The sequence below is a fragment of the Cyphomyrmex costatus genome, unplaced genomic scaffold, assembly GCF_001594065.2.
Source record: "Cyphomyrmex costatus isolate MS0001 unplaced genomic scaffold, Ccosl1.0 scaffold398, whole genome shotgun sequence".
Lineage (NCBI taxonomy): Eukaryota > Metazoa > Arthropoda > Insecta > Hymenoptera > Formicidae > Cyphomyrmex > Cyphomyrmex costatus.
In genome coordinates, this window is record NW_017278185.1 from 1735096 (window position 1) to 1750739 (window position 15644).

A 15644-nucleotide genomic window follows, 5' to 3' on the forward strand; every position below is an offset into this window, starting at 1 on the left:
AAACACTGTTGAAATTTTTTCTCAAAAAATAGTCATAAATAATTAACACCAATTCTCCAACTCTGATCGTTGATCTAACTAAACAAATTATATACATAGTATGTGATGCAATAATTTCGTGTAAAAATCGTAGATGAACATTATTATAATAATTATGAAAATTAGCTTAATATATTGCAAAGAATTAATGCCTTTTATTATATTTATCAATTTTTACGAGTGTGTTATCATAACAACTTTCTAATTCTCCATTTCACATGGTACTCAAATACTCTATTAAGAACACTGTACCCGCGATATTTCGGGCAAGGCCCATATGATATTCGATACATTCCTCTCTTGGTTGCGACAAACTGAGAACCTCTGGCGCGGAACACCTGAATACTTAATAAACGGATAAAATTAACATTAATAACGACTGTCTGTGGCTGATCCACATCTTATCCGAGGACAAACGTGGCCGTTAGACCCACGTGATAAACGTCTTACGATACTTCGTCGAGAAGGGCGAACAGTCAGTTTTTCACATCGTTTCTCTTCGATACGTCGATGGGTGATATCAGGGTTAATGAGGAAGTGCCGTTTGTGCTAGATCGGGTGTCCGCGATGGAACAAAATTCGGAGGAGTATCGTGCCGAGCCAATGAAGAACGAGGTAGAAACAATCGGAATGATGCAACACTACCGCAAAAATGTAACGCCACAATATTACTTGATAATATAACTGAGCCGTTATCTATTTATTTATTTACTTCGTGCATAAATGTAGGCCATGTGAACCTTTCTAATATAAAAGATTCTTTTGTACTGTGTATTTTGGATCCGGATTTTCCAAGAAATTGTTATGTTTCATATTTTTTGAGAAACGTGTCTTTTTTCGTAAAATAAAATAATATACATTACTGCCCAAAAGTTTTACTACACTTTCTATTTATGAATATTTTGTAATGCAAAATATAAATATAGTTTGCATGCAATATGTTTAATTTATTATTACATATTTTTACTAAAATTAGAAAAAAGATGTTATTTTTTCTCAGATTTTTTTACTTCTTCAACCTTAATCTTCCTATAGGTTTTTACTAAGAAACCAAATTCTCTCTTGGCATTTTGTCGATAAGTTCTTCAAGTTTCTTAATTAAAGACTTGTGTTTAAGTCTGGCGCTTAATTTCTGCGAGAATACAATGTTGCCATTCTCTTATTGTTAGTCATTATGATATCCAAATATTTATCGGTATTTAATATAAAATTTGAAATTGATATTTATATAGATAAATATATAATACATAATATTTATATTTATATTTAAAAAATTTACTTATAATTTTCATTTATATTTTTCAGTAATTCGCAATTGAATATCTATTAAATATTTTGTGACTGAAAATAAGAGAGAGAAAGAGTATACATATTGTATTATAATAATATTTGCATATTTTATAAATAAAAAATAAAATTGTTAGCAACAACATAAAACGTATTCAACATGAAACTATTGAACGGTAGTGTATACTTTGAGTCTCATATATTTTATGTTAATTTTTAATCTTTTCATTATTCTTTAATTTAAGGACTACTAAGAAGCTTTAGGATAGTTTTAAACTTTAAAAAGTTTATCTTACAATATTTTATTCTTGAAAAATATTTTAGCGTCGCATTTATTCCCGTGTCGTGATTATTTCGATCATTTCTTACGATGGAAAGAGAATCAGCGCGTCAAGAAATTACGTTCAAGTATCGTAGAAAAAATAGCTAGAAAAAAAAAGATAAATTTATATTCCAGTCTGAAAACGAGAGTAATGATGAAGATTATGCACATTCGCCGGTATTACTAGATCTAGACGAAAACTTAAAACAGCAAAAAGCAGCGAATCGAGAAGCAAACTCGCCGAGTTGCATGGTGCATCAACAAGATCAAGGATTGGCACCAGGTATGCAAAGGAGGTATCTTGAGCTTGTATTAGAATATTCTACCTATAGAAAAAAAAAGGTATTCATTCTTATTTTGCTAAAAGATCTAAAATTTTGTTAAATACAAATCTGGAAATAATTTTGTTAAACCATCAAAATAATTACTTTGGAAATTAAAAATAATGAACAATCCTCCCAAAACTTTGATATTCTAGCAAACAGTTCCAATAAAATTGTTTTGATGGTTCAACAAAACTATTTTCATATCTATACAATTAGCAAAATTTTAGATCTTTCAGCAAAATCGTTCTTTTTATATAGTTGCTCATTTGTTAAGTCATCGGCGTAATTGCTCGATTTTTTAATACATTTTTTTTGTATTTACGATTTATATATTTACGGTTTTCGTAGATATGCATAATTAATAAAGAATATAAAATTGCATATCTATTATTTTTGGTAGACAAAACGACAAGATCGCGAATTATAAGAGATAGATGGCAAGAAACAAGCTTTGAGACGCGCGACCAGCAAAATCCTGAGGGAGTGCTCGTGATTAGAGTACCGGAACCGGAAATAATCGGTAGTCATCCGCATCTCGAGGTACTCCATGAGGCCAACATTAAATCGATGCAACGGGAGCCGTTGCAAACTGAGAAAGGTGCGGCAATGTCAAATTGCGCGTTGCCTGGTGAGATCACATCCATGATTGAAATAATCTAAGTGCCTTATAGGAACTGACCGATATCGAAGATCATATGATATAAATATTTGACAGATATGTAGATATAAATATAGAATCTGTCATAATATTTTTATCAGAGTTTAAAAACTTTTGCCACAGACCATCCCTTACTGTTGCCAATTAGGAAGGACTTTATTGTTGTTTTATAGAGATGCAAAATGTGCAAAATTCTGACTATTATATACAGAGGATAAACAAAATAATGAATATCTAGAAAATATATTGTTTTATTAATAAGAGACTAATTTTTATCATTTGTCTTTATAGCGATTCTATCCTTGGAACAGTCATACAATGCTTGAACATTCACTGAAACGTTGTATTATTCCTTTAGCAAAACTTCTTTTAGTTATTTATTATATATAAGTGACATTGGAGAAGGAAATTTGTACCTCATTTTATTTTTCAAAATTATTCTCTATTCTATAAACTGTAATGTCTTTCCTGATCAATTCAATCGCTTGATTTTAATATTATCAGATTTTAATATCATCAATTAAAGATGAGACTCTTATGTATATGACATATTACTCTTAATAAGTGATCAGAGTAATATAACTTACTAATCGTTTTTATTAAATTAATCGATTTAATGTTTCAAGACATTTTCTTTGTAGTGTTGTAAGATTTCAACATCAAATCTGTAAATTTGATGTAACTTAAACGATAAATGCAAAGGAAATATATTAAATTTATATTAGCTGAGAAAGACTCCAAAGTGAGTCGAAATGGTTTGAATTTGTTATATTGATAGAATAAATTAGTAATTTGAGGAAATTCACTTCTTATTACTTTGCGTAACAGCAACAATAACAACAACGCTGTACTTTCACTCGCCCTTTATCACTGGATTCCTGATTTAATATTATCAAATTATTGCAGTTTTAAAGAACAGAATTCCTGTTCCAAGTTACTTCTTAAGTAATTGGAAAATATTCTGTTAAAAGAATAGTATTATCCTGACTATACATTGTACGTCTCCATTTCAACAAAAATAAAATCTATAATCTAAGAACATATAATCATACAGTTTATTTTTGCGTAAACAATGACCTGGAGGCGATTTGTACATCCCAATTAAAAGTTACTATTATTAGTTACGTATTGTATATATATTATTGAATGTTCTACAATTTATTAGTATTTCAGATTATTATTATATATGAATTTACTGAATAGTTTTTTAAAAAGTAAGGAAAAATAATAGATATAGATTCTTGATCAGTAAACAGAACTAATGAAAAACTGATTGTGAACTTCATTTTTTCGATGCTTAGGTATAGTAAATCGGCTAATTATTCTCAAATTAAAGACAAATGAGCCAACCTCTTGTTAATAAAACAAATAATGTACTATAATTCTCTCGTTCGTATTATTTGGTCTATATCCTATGCCATGCTAAAGTAAAACGCAAACGTGTTAAGACTCGTTTATGATAAAAGATTGAGCCCAACGTGCGATCTGAAATTAAATTTCTTCTCGAAGTACTAGTTTCCTTACGGTAGGAAAATTAACAAAGAGGGCTGCTTAATTGTCGGACCTTCGCAGTTAGTCGCAGTTCCCTCTTGATAGCTTTCGGCAAATGTGCGCGCAGCTCTCGCTCCAGCAACATAACCCGTAGATTTTTGTCACGTGTCCGCTGTATCTGTCGCACGAGAATCGAGGGATGATGCTGCCGCTTCTCACGCGACTTATTTTCCGTCACGGCGTCCTCGTACCGGCTCGTCTCGTCCCTGTGGAGGAAGCGCAAGTACGAGACATGGCGCATGAATATCAATTCGACCGGAACGTATGCACGTATTTCGTAAAAAAGACGAGCTATTTTCGCGTCACGGCTGCATTCAATTTTAGGTGCTAGTACATTTTTATATACAGATGCGTCGCGTAACGCGTTTAAAATTATTTGGAGACGTGCGTGTCACGTAGCGTCGGACAAACTGCGTACGTAAAATCGCGAACTCAATTTGTAACTACTCGACCGGAATTTTACAAAACTCACGCCCATAAACCAGTCGTAAAATTCATAACTCTCACATTTTTATAACCAATTCTGACGCTTGCAAATTGAACGAAAATCTCAAAATATCACCTCATTTTTTATTCAATTTTTAATAATAAATCATGTGCAACGTTGCGTTTTAAACTATGTATAAATTTGCTTTGATCCTTTCCTTTAATTTTTCTCCACCTATCAACCTCTCTCTCTCTCTCTCTCTCTCTCTCTCTCTCTCTCTCTCTCTCTATCTCTCTCTCTCTCTCTCTCTCTCAATATATAATTAATTTAATTTCGATTATAAATACCGATGACAATAAGCCATTTGCGGTCAAGCTGGATATTGAATGCTTCTATTATAATTTGTATGAATTTATATATTACGTATGTAGATCCCTAAATGCGCGCCGAAATTTTTTCAGACTTACAACGCAAACTAATGAACTACCGTTGTACTACCACGAGTTAAATTAACAATTCTTTTATGCTCATATATTGCATCTTGGATCTTAATAATACGTTGAATGACATATTAAAAATCTGTAAATAATTTAAATATATTGCGAAAAATATTACCTCGGCCCGGAGTTGAATCCGGATCGCTTTACGTGTCCTAACCAATTAGACTACTGAGACTTTAATTGGATAGAACACCTACGCGTAAAGCAAGCGATCCGGGTTCGACTCCTGGCCGAGGTAATATTTTTCGCAATATATTGGAAGTACAAATTAGTTCAGACCGTTTTCCAAAAGATGATCGCCTCCCAAGACGAGTCATTTTTTCCAGATGGAATTCAAAAAATGCATGAGAGATGGGAAAAAGTAGTAGCCAGCGATGGACAATACTTTAATTAATTTGTTCATTCATTTTGTTTTGAAATAAATGCATTTTTGAACACAGAAAACGGACCGAACTAATTTGTACACCTAAATTTAAATTATTTACAGATTTTTAATATGTCATTCATATAGACTTTAATATGTCGTTCAACACATTAAGATTCAAGATGCAATAAGCATAAAAAAATTGTTAATTTAACTCGTGATAGTACTTCGGTAGTTCATTAGTTTGCGTTGTAAGTCTGAAAAAATTTCGGCGCGCATTTAGGGATCTACATACGTAGTATATAAATTCACACAAAAATTATAATAGAAGCATTCAATATCCAGCTTGACCGTAAATGGCTTATTCTCATCGGTATTTGAAATTTTACGGTCCAAATAAGAGTTTGTTTAAAACTTTAAACTGTGTATTAAAAATGACAATGTTTAACTTTCGTTAGATGTTCACTTCAAATTCTGAGGTTTTAGAATCTTTAAACAATATTCAAAAAAGTTTTAAAAATTCTGATATCTTAAAATTTTTTTAAAACTTTCAAAGAAATACCTATTATAAAAGTTTTAAAATTATTGTTTTAGACTTTCTAAACGATAAATATACCCGCCAACTATATTATATACCTATATACGTGATTCGCAATGTAGCCAATGTAGCCGTTGTTGACTCGCTTCAAGCGTATACCCCCATCAACGTCTCTCCCGCATCCGTTATGGCCTTTGCCACCCCTTGAGACACGCTTGACACGCTTGCCAAGCTGTTTGCCGGTAGGCAAGACGTAACCCGTCGCTCCCTTGGCGCCTATTCCGCCGCGTTTTCCGAGTATCTTGGCGAAAAACTGTAGAATTGTTTGGCCACCATCCTTCCACCAACTATTCCTCTTCTTCTCCTCCTGGAGCTCGACAACACGATCGCCGCAATTCTGTTTTCGGTCGACGCTCTTGCAGTTGCGCTCCACCTGGTTACGCAATTCTTGCGAATTCCATATGGTTTCCCGACGGTCATCTTCGACTTGCGGAAATTCTGCGAATTTCTCGGAATTGTTCGCAATCATTGATAGACTATCTTTTTGCCACGTTAAAAACGATGGATTGTTGGAAACCTCGATAGGTTCAGTCTCTATACAAATGTCCTGACGTCCTTCCTTATCTTCGAATATGGATATTAAACATTTTATTATAATCCCGTGTCTACTTCAATTAACATAATAATTTATTTTGTGCAATTTATTGCACGTATTATACATTATATTTTATTGTAATAACATATCCAATGTCAATTTATGAATTTATACATCCATATATTTAGTAACTTTAAAATAGAAATAGAAAAATTATTTAAAAAAATTTCTTTCACAATTATTATATTTAGTGAAATAAAATTATTTATTAATAAAATTAATAAATAAAAGTTTCTTTGTGTTTGTTCTCACCTACAGATAATGTCTTTATTCGATAAATGTGTAGTGTGTTATGTATAAATGTGTAGACTAATTTGATAATTTTTTTTCTATTTGATTTAGATTTATATTGAACGTGTGAGGACCGTTTTACATTTGTTTTCTTACTTCTTACTTTGATCAATGCCTTCGAAGCTGTTGCATGTCAGGAGCGCTATTTCGACAGAGCTCCGCTTCGCTTCCAAAGTCTTGCCGCGACGTCGAGACGTCGTTTCACGTCCAGTATTTGGACTCGTGATCGAATCTTGGATTACATAAGAGTAATTCGTGTCCACGATTCGCGGCATTACACGTATTACCATCATCTGCTTACGCGTGTGCGGCAAAGGTAATCGAAAGTACTGCGCATCGTTCAGTCGCATTCCTTGCAATATGTATAAAAGTTATTATTCCGAAAACTATTTTACGTACTTTATATATTTCACTTTCTTATTTTACTTATTTATAACTCTACAATTTACATATTTCATTTATTCGTGTATTTATTTTATTTATTCACGAATTATGCGATGTCTCTTTAACAGTGAATTACTCCGAATATATTATCGAACTTTTACTCCACTCTTATATTTAGTATCCAGAAACTTAGAAACCAAACTAAATAAATTTGATTATGCAGACTTTTGCACAAAATGCAATTACAATGCAAACTTGTCTAACGTCAACTTATTAATATACAGCAATAAAGTTAAACTAGACTTATGTGAATAACACAAATAAATAGAAGAGCGCCAAATATAAAGGTGAATTTTTGGTATCTAATAATATTTCTGTGTGAATTATTAAGTGTTTTTTTATTCTTCACTGCGCAACACAGCTGATTTTGGCTCACAGTTCTAAATTTAACAATTCACATAAATTCAAATTTATAGGCACCAACATACTCGCCCGTACTTAGCGCTTCTCTAAATGTAGATGTATACATATTTCTTTGTGTTATTAATATATAAATGTATCCCAAAAAGTGATTTCAAATGACATCTCAAATAACTACTTAATAACATCTTAATGATGTAAGTTAAGAGTCAAGAAAACATCACCTTGATATTTAAGTACGCATATAGTCTAAATAAAATGTTGATTTTAATCGATATAAATTAATTTAGCACATCCCGTTTAATGCTGTTTAAACATCTCCTAAGAAATGAAGAATACATATACACACACAGCCTGTTTTATATAAATTATGTATAAAAGAAATCAGTAGTCAAGAAACAGTTATCTCGACTCTTGAGATAGATTACGATCTTAATTACTTCAACGCATATTTGTATAATAATTCGATTTTTCTCGTGAGCTAGTGTGTGTGTGTGTATGTATGTATGTGTGTGTGTTATGTATGTATAAATGTCATAAATTATAAATAAGTATATTATAAATATAAATAAACAAGATTAATAGTGTAGTATACGCAGTTTACGGAGAAATTATAAGATCGTAAATATATATTACGAAAATATATATTTAAAGAAGGTTCTTTTTCTTTTCTTTTGTTGCTTTTATTTAATGTATATTAAATTATATATTAAATTGAATAAAATTTTACATATTATTTTCAAATCTAACCTTTACGACTTGCTTTGATGTTTGTCATTCTTAAATTTTTCTCGATTCTGTCCTAAATTTTTTTTATTTAAAAAAGACGATTGGTAAAATTTTTTATCAATTTTATTTTACAATTTGTTTCTTGTTTTGACATTTTTACAAAATAAATATCTACAATTTATATGTATTTATTGTTATTAATCATATTGGCTCTTTTGTTTTCCCACAACAGGAATATCTCTCGAATTAAAAGATGATTCTATAAATCATCGGGTGTTTCATTAATTCAACATAAAACGAACAGAAAAAAATTAAAGGAAAGATAATACTTTTAGATATTGTAACCCAAAATTATAAGAAATAATTAATTTTATTTGCAATAAATCTATAAATATATGGCTAAATTTATCAAATCTCTTCGGATTCATCCGTTTTAAACTTGAAATTTTCATAATGTATCAATATTTCTTTGTGAAAGCTAAAATACTTTTCTAAAAAGTTTGATTTTAGCTCGCCTAGCCCCGAAAAACATCCGAACCGATTCATTCAATCATTCGCGACAATACACCGACGACAACGACGACGAGTGCGCGCATATGCGAGCAAGAACAGTCATTAACTCCGACGTAATTAACGATTTCAGACTACAAGAAGTCGGCGTGCGATCGTGAACGGACCCGAATGCGCGACATGAACCGTGCATTTGAGCTGCTACGGTCGAAGCTGCCGATATGCAAGCCGCCCGGCAAGAAGCTCTCCAAAATCGAGTCGCTGCGCCACGCCATCACGTACATCAGACATCTGCAGAGTCTGTTGGAGCCACAGTACAGCTATGTACCTAGCGTACCCGACCGTGCCGGCGGCTATTACGCAGCCCAGCCGGGTCCGCCATCATTTGAGGTGCAACAACGATGGGAATCCTTGGCTTACTACCGATACGATTATCACGCGCCCTTCGCCACCCCATCACCACCGACCTTGGTATCGCCTCTGCAGCCAAGACTTCCAGTTGATCAAGACGACCGACAGTTTTCTTACGAAGCACGTCACTAGTTCGTCGATGCGAGAACAAACCCCGGAAAAAATTGATGAATGAAACTTTTTTCAAAGATTTTTTGAAAAAAGAAATAATTTTGTAATATTATGAATGATCTTTAATGCGCTTCCTTGCAAGATATTAATTCTTTTAAAAGAAAACACACATTCTTAGTTATAACATAAAATCTTTATCTTCAAAAAAATTATAAATTCATTCTAAATTTGACAACTTTTTGCTTTCTATTTAGATTTATTGCGACTTTGAAATATTTAAATATTAAAAAATTATATAAGTTGTAATTTTTAAAGCAAATATGCATTAGTAATACTCAAGAGATTAAAAATCTGTAATATTGCAAAATAAATTAATTCATTAATTTTTTTAAATTTATTAAGTTTTTCCAAGGATTATTATCGTTAATTGCAACTTCTTATTAATGAAGTAACAAACGTTTCAATTTTTGAAGGAAAAATAGGAAAGATAAGATTGCGGGAAAAAGTGCCGTTAAAACAAATATTCACATGACTTATACAAAAGAATTTATACGAGTGTGTGTTATTTAGAGAGTGGTTTGTTTATTTTTTTTAATTGCTGTGTAATATGTTATTTCTGCGAATTAGTCTTCGAAAAAACCATTACTGTGAATAGGAGCAAATGCTGATAAAGTCATAGATGCTATTACAAAATTTATCATATATATAAAAATGCTCAATAAATTATTCTAACGTTTTCCTTTATTACATAACTTTTTTATTTATGTACATAAATATACGAAAAAATATATATATATATCTTTCTCATATATAATAAATTATCATACAAAATGCAAATTGTTTTCTAAGATATATTATGGAATAACAATAATCACAAAATGCAGAATTTGCTATAATATCCTTATATTATTTTTGTAATCTATTGATTGCATTAAAATATTCTGTTACATGCACGCGCTAAATAATTCAACAAATACCAACTAATATATATATATATATCCCAGTGATAGAACAAATGAGAATGCAGCGTTGTTGCTGTTATGCAAAGTAATAAGAAGTGAATTTCCTCAGATTACTAATTTATTCCATCCAAATACCAATTTCAGTATGTTTCGACTCACTTTGGAATCTTCCTCAGCTAATACAAAATTTAATATTCTTCCTTTGTATTTATTGTAAGAGTCACATCGGATTACAGATTTGATGTTAAAATCTGAATAAATTGATAATTTGAAGAAATTCACTTCTTATTACTTTGCATAACAATGCACTCTCATTTGCCCTTTATCACTGGGATTTCTGGTTTAAATTTTTGAGAGTCCGCAAGGAAATTTAGTTATAACATTAATGTATTATTTCATACTCAACAATGTAATAAAATACATGTATTATATTACGTTTACATTGTTGAAATTATAACATTAATGTTATATTATTGTTAATATTAATTGATGTTTAATGAATATACGCATATATTTGCTATGTATGGTACCTATATGACAGTGTTGTATTTCGTCTGTTGTGGCATGTTCGGTGGAGTAGTAGTCGGATGAATATGCAATGGAAGATCCCAAATCATCGTTTCGACATCCAGAGTTGATGGTCCGTGCCAACTTATGGTATTCTCATTAGGCATGTCCATCAGTTTCGACGTTGTGACGAACTCAAAATGCAACCGCCACTTCAGTGTCACCAAATCGGTAGTAAAGTCTGGCGTAACGTGCAAAGGTATTGGTAGCACCAGGTGTGAATACTTGAGACCGAGACACATCTCATGATGCTTGTTGTAGCTGATCAATGTCGGCGTTGCGCTCTTCCCCCGTTTGTATTCCTCTGACACGTGCTCCTCCGACTGTAGAGACACTGACACCTGAACGCAAGATACAGTCGCATTCGAAAAGTCGAAGGTTCCAACAATATCTTCACCAAGTTTGTAGGAATTCTTAAAGAGGCAGAATCGCACTACGCGTCCACGGCCGTTTGTCACGTTGTAAAAGTTTGGACTGCGTCTGGCTGTTAAATTCTGTAATGTTGTTACAACACATAATTATATTACAGCACTATATAAAAATGTTTAATTAAATTTAACTAATAATTAGTAATAATAGGATGTATGGGTCTTGATGATTATGAGATATTTTCTTAATTTTTAAATAATTTAATAATTTGGAATCATGTTATGTGTGTGTGTGTGTGTGTTTTACAATCTTATTTTTCATAGTTTTATTCTATTCATGTAGATTAATTATTATTATACCACTTTATGCTATGATTAAATGACAAAATTTTTTTAATAAAATTAAAATTTTTTAAACTACTAAGACTAATAACAAAAAATTTTAATAGATCCCAAGGCGACCTATGTGTTTCTTGTTTCACAAAAAATATGCGTTCCTATGTTACAAATTAAATACAAAAATAATATACAACCTGCAATGTTTGTAAAGCAATATCTAGTGGGGTTTCCCTATGTTGCGTTTCCATAAACGGATTGTTTGGACTCAGATCCACACTATCGTTGCATGCTGTTATCTCTGGTAATTCTATAAAGTAATACATGAATTATATTTTATATCATAGAGGTATTGCCATATAATGATATTTTCCAGTCTTTTAAATTATTTACCGCTTAAAGAAAGTACTCTGAATGGTACTCGTAAAAGTTTTATAACTGTATTCACTCTTTGTGTTCCAATTGTAATCTTATAAGAATATTTTACAGCTTGTCCTCTGTATGAAGGTGGAGCGTTACTTGGTATTGTTTCACGATAAATATCTGTTTACAAAAGAGTTTAGTGAAAATGAAGAAAATGTGAAAAGAATTATTAAATATAGGAATGAACCATAATTATAAATACAAAAACTTCTCAAATAAAAAAAACCTATTTTTGGTCAAAGCTGATCTTGATGTTTAATAATATTCATATGTAGATTTACAAATACATTTTTCAGTTCTATAAAGATAAAAACAGAATTATTTCTTTTATTTGTGATTTATTCTTATCTAACTAATATTTAATTACAAAAATTTAATCAGAACACTAATGAAACTTACAAGTCTTACTTTCTCCAGGTGACAGTCTTAAATCACAACATAAAATTTTTGGTTTTGTATTCAGCACTACATGTCCATTATCCTGTTGCCATGGTGCAAAGGTAGTATCTACGAAGTCGTAATAAATGTAGTATATAACAAGTACAAAAAAAAACCAAGATATTTTTTTTTAATTCATACTTGCGTTAATTGCTACTGAACGAGCTGTAGTATTTATTTTCTCTAAAAGTACCATTTTACTATTCGTTGTACACTGGCAATGGACTTGTGCACTTGCCCATGCAAGACTCTCGAATAGATCACTGTAAAAAAGCAATTAATGTTATGAACAATAGTTGATTACTAACAGCACTGTCATCTTCTTACCTATGACTTTGTGATATTTGATGATTTGGGTTCGGAGGATTAGTAAACGTCACCAAACATTCTACAATCTCTCCAGAAAAATACACAGGACCTCGAACGAGTTTTGCCGTGATTTCTATCATGCTGGCAATCTTTCAGAATGAAACACTAAATATACTTTTTAATTATAAATATAAAATAACATAATAATTTTATTATCAGGATTCAATGTCTTGTTATCAAAATTCTTGTTATAAATCACATACATTCATATAATATAATTCAATTGTCTACATCTTTAAATTAAATCAAAATATGCGTATTGTACATACGTATACGTCAGTTTACTTCGAATTTCATTCCTATTTAATTTCTAATTCATGGGATAAATGTTCAAAGATAAATGTTCAAGATATTTCATTAATATCAGAGAGAAACCTGAGAGCGGCCATGGAGGCCTTTTTCTTGTAATGCTTCTAACCACTCATTGTAACTACTTCTAACTCCCCGTACATTAGCGTCATCAACGTCCATTTTCGAGCTGCGGGAACTACGTACCACGTCCACTTTCGTGACCCGCCGTCTCGCCGATAAAATTGTATCGTCGAAAGTGGACGTGGCTCGGGTCGGTGTTAAATCAGATAAAGAAGATTTGCTCCACGGACTTGACGTGATTTGCTCAGTATGAGTGACAGAGTGAGCGCGACAGCTCGATACGTTCTTTTCTCGTTCGGCAACCTTTGACGCATCGAGAGAGAGCGAGACAGCGAGACTCTACGTCACGATCGTCCCGTCCTTCTCGCTCGGTCGCTTGATCTGTAATATATGTACACTTCCTGTTCATGCCATATACGGCTATCCGCGTGCGCTGAGTGAGTTCTTGGTCTTCTTAGAGTCCCTATACTAAGAGTCTGGCCATGAAGGAAGATATAAGGAGACTCCATTCAGTCTCACCAGTCTACAAAACATGGACCCATTTTAGGTTTCGAGTTCAGTTTCCGATTCTTGACACTCGCAGCGCTCGTGAATTTAGTAGTGCTGCGCATAATGAGTGCGAGTAAGAGAAATGATCATTTCTCTTACTCGCACTCATCAGAATCGGAAACTGAACTCGAAACCTAAAATGGATCCACTTTTATTTTACGGAGTGGAGTCTCCTTATATCTTACTTCCTGAGTCTGGCCAAGGTCTAGTTCTTTGGTCTAGTTCGACAAAACATGGCGTCGTCGTACATAACCAAAAACGTGATGTGATCATGGACATAGAAATATAGGGACAGAGCATTAGCTCCGAAGATAGGCGAGGGGGGTTATTCTGAAATGCGGGGGGAGTACATGCCTAAATTTTATTGGCTACAGCTATGCGCATGCTCAGTATCGTGTAACATCGACTTAGCGGCCAATCGCAAATAAATGATCGAAACAAAATGATAAAAATTTGTTGTTAAAAAATTAATTGTAACCCATTACCAATAAGATTAACAAAATAAAACAATAATTAGAAATCTGAGAAGGAATTATATAGAAGTTCTAATGAGAAAAATAAAAATATGTGCGCATATTCAATATTAAACAATTACTATTTATTTGGTACTTTTATTCACTATGAAAAAATTTACTAAATTTTAATAAATATTTCTTTGAATAGTTCCAGCGAAACATTTAATAAATTTAAAGACGTATTTATTAGATCTAAGAATCATTAGTTTGAATCAACTATCATTTTTTTCATTTATCTAAATATTTATTTACCATAAGTAAATATTCCATTAGGACACTTCAAAGAAATATTTATTAAAATTTAACACCACAAATTTTTTTCTTAGTGTAGATAAAAAAAATACAAATTAGGATTTTAGATTTATATAGATGGATTATATAATACTACGTAGAATAAAAATTATAGAATTGAATTTTTCCATAACATGTGATATTGCTTGAAAATGTGAAACCAAAATTTGTTGTACTCTTCTCGAGAGTAACATTTATAAAAAAAAAAACGTATTAAAATAAATTAATAATAATAATAATCCAAGGCAATATACGTATTAAAATACTTAAAAGCTATGCAGAATAAAAGGAACAGAGAACAGAGTATAATAAAAAAAATACATAAATTACAATGTAATTTTACGATTTTTGTTCACACTGCTTGTCCATTTCCAATTTTAAATGTCGGATCTATTTCTACAATTCGGTACATAACATTGCACTATTTTAATTTCAAGATATTATGTGAGAGCTAAGCCGAGAAAAAATGTCAGGACTTCACCGGTGCTGAGACTTGAACCCGGTTAGAGGTTAGAGTTGCACGCACATATATCATACTTGTCACTTGCGCATGCGTACAATAACAGCCAATCAGACTTAGGCATGTATTACCTCGAGCACCGTCCCGGCAGTGGCTTCCCCCCCGCAACGTTATGCTCTGTCCCTATATTTCTATGTCCGCGGATGTGATCGATGTGGTACTGCACTATTCGATAAAATAATGAAACGGTATATTATATTTCGCATAAAAATTGATTGCAACAAAGGACGATTACTTTATATATTAAAATAAGCAGGGAATGGAAGTAACTCGTTACTTGTAACGAAGTTACAGTTACAAGTTACTTTTTTGGTAACTTTACTGGTAACTGCGTTACTTTCTTTTTTTGGTAACTGTAACGGTAACGAGTTACATTTTTTGGGTAACGGTAACGAAATTTACAGTTACTTT

General features: G+C 32.0%; 3 protein-coding genes across 3 annotated transcripts; 1 reads left to right on the forward strand and 2 right to left on the reverse strand.

Moving 5' to 3' along the window:
* The first annotated feature begins 186 nt into the window (after positions 1–186).
* sage (salivary gland-expressed bHLH) lies at positions 187–9685 on the forward strand. Its single transcript, XM_018543724.1, has 4 exons — positions 187–693; positions 1784–1931; positions 2375–2602; positions 9135–9685. The coding sequence occupies exons 1-4, from the start codon at positions 550–552 to the stop codon at positions 9542–9544; spliced, it is 930 nt and encodes a 309-aa protein (XP_018399226.1). The 5' UTR covers positions 187–549; the 3' UTR covers positions 9545–9685.
* LOC108776960 (uncharacterized) lies at positions 3950–8580 on the reverse strand. Its single transcript, XM_018543723.1, has 4 exons — positions 8513–8580; positions 7062–7310; positions 6111–6636; positions 3950–4389 (listed from the first exon to the last, which is right to left on the reverse strand). The coding sequence occupies exons 1-4, from the start codon at positions 8538–8540 to the stop codon at positions 4167–4169; spliced, it is 1026 nt and encodes a 341-aa protein (XP_018399225.1). The 5' UTR covers positions 8541–8580; the 3' UTR covers positions 3950–4166.
* A 1240-nt stretch (positions 9686–10925) lies between the features above and the next one.
* LOC108776963 (RAB6A-GEF complex partner protein 2) lies at positions 10926–13336 on the reverse strand. The gene is made up of 7 exons (XM_018543726.1): positions 13256–13336; positions 12945–13075; positions 12759–12880; positions 12579–12686; positions 12150–12299; positions 11954–12066; positions 10926–11546 (listed from the first exon to the last, which is right to left on the reverse strand). The coding sequence occupies exons 2-7, from the start codon at positions 13064–13066 to the stop codon at positions 11016–11018; spliced, it is 1146 nt and encodes a 381-aa protein (XP_018399228.1). The 5' UTR covers positions 13067–13075; positions 13256–13336; the 3' UTR covers positions 10926–11015.
* Between the last annotated feature and the right edge of the window lie 2308 nt (positions 13337–15644).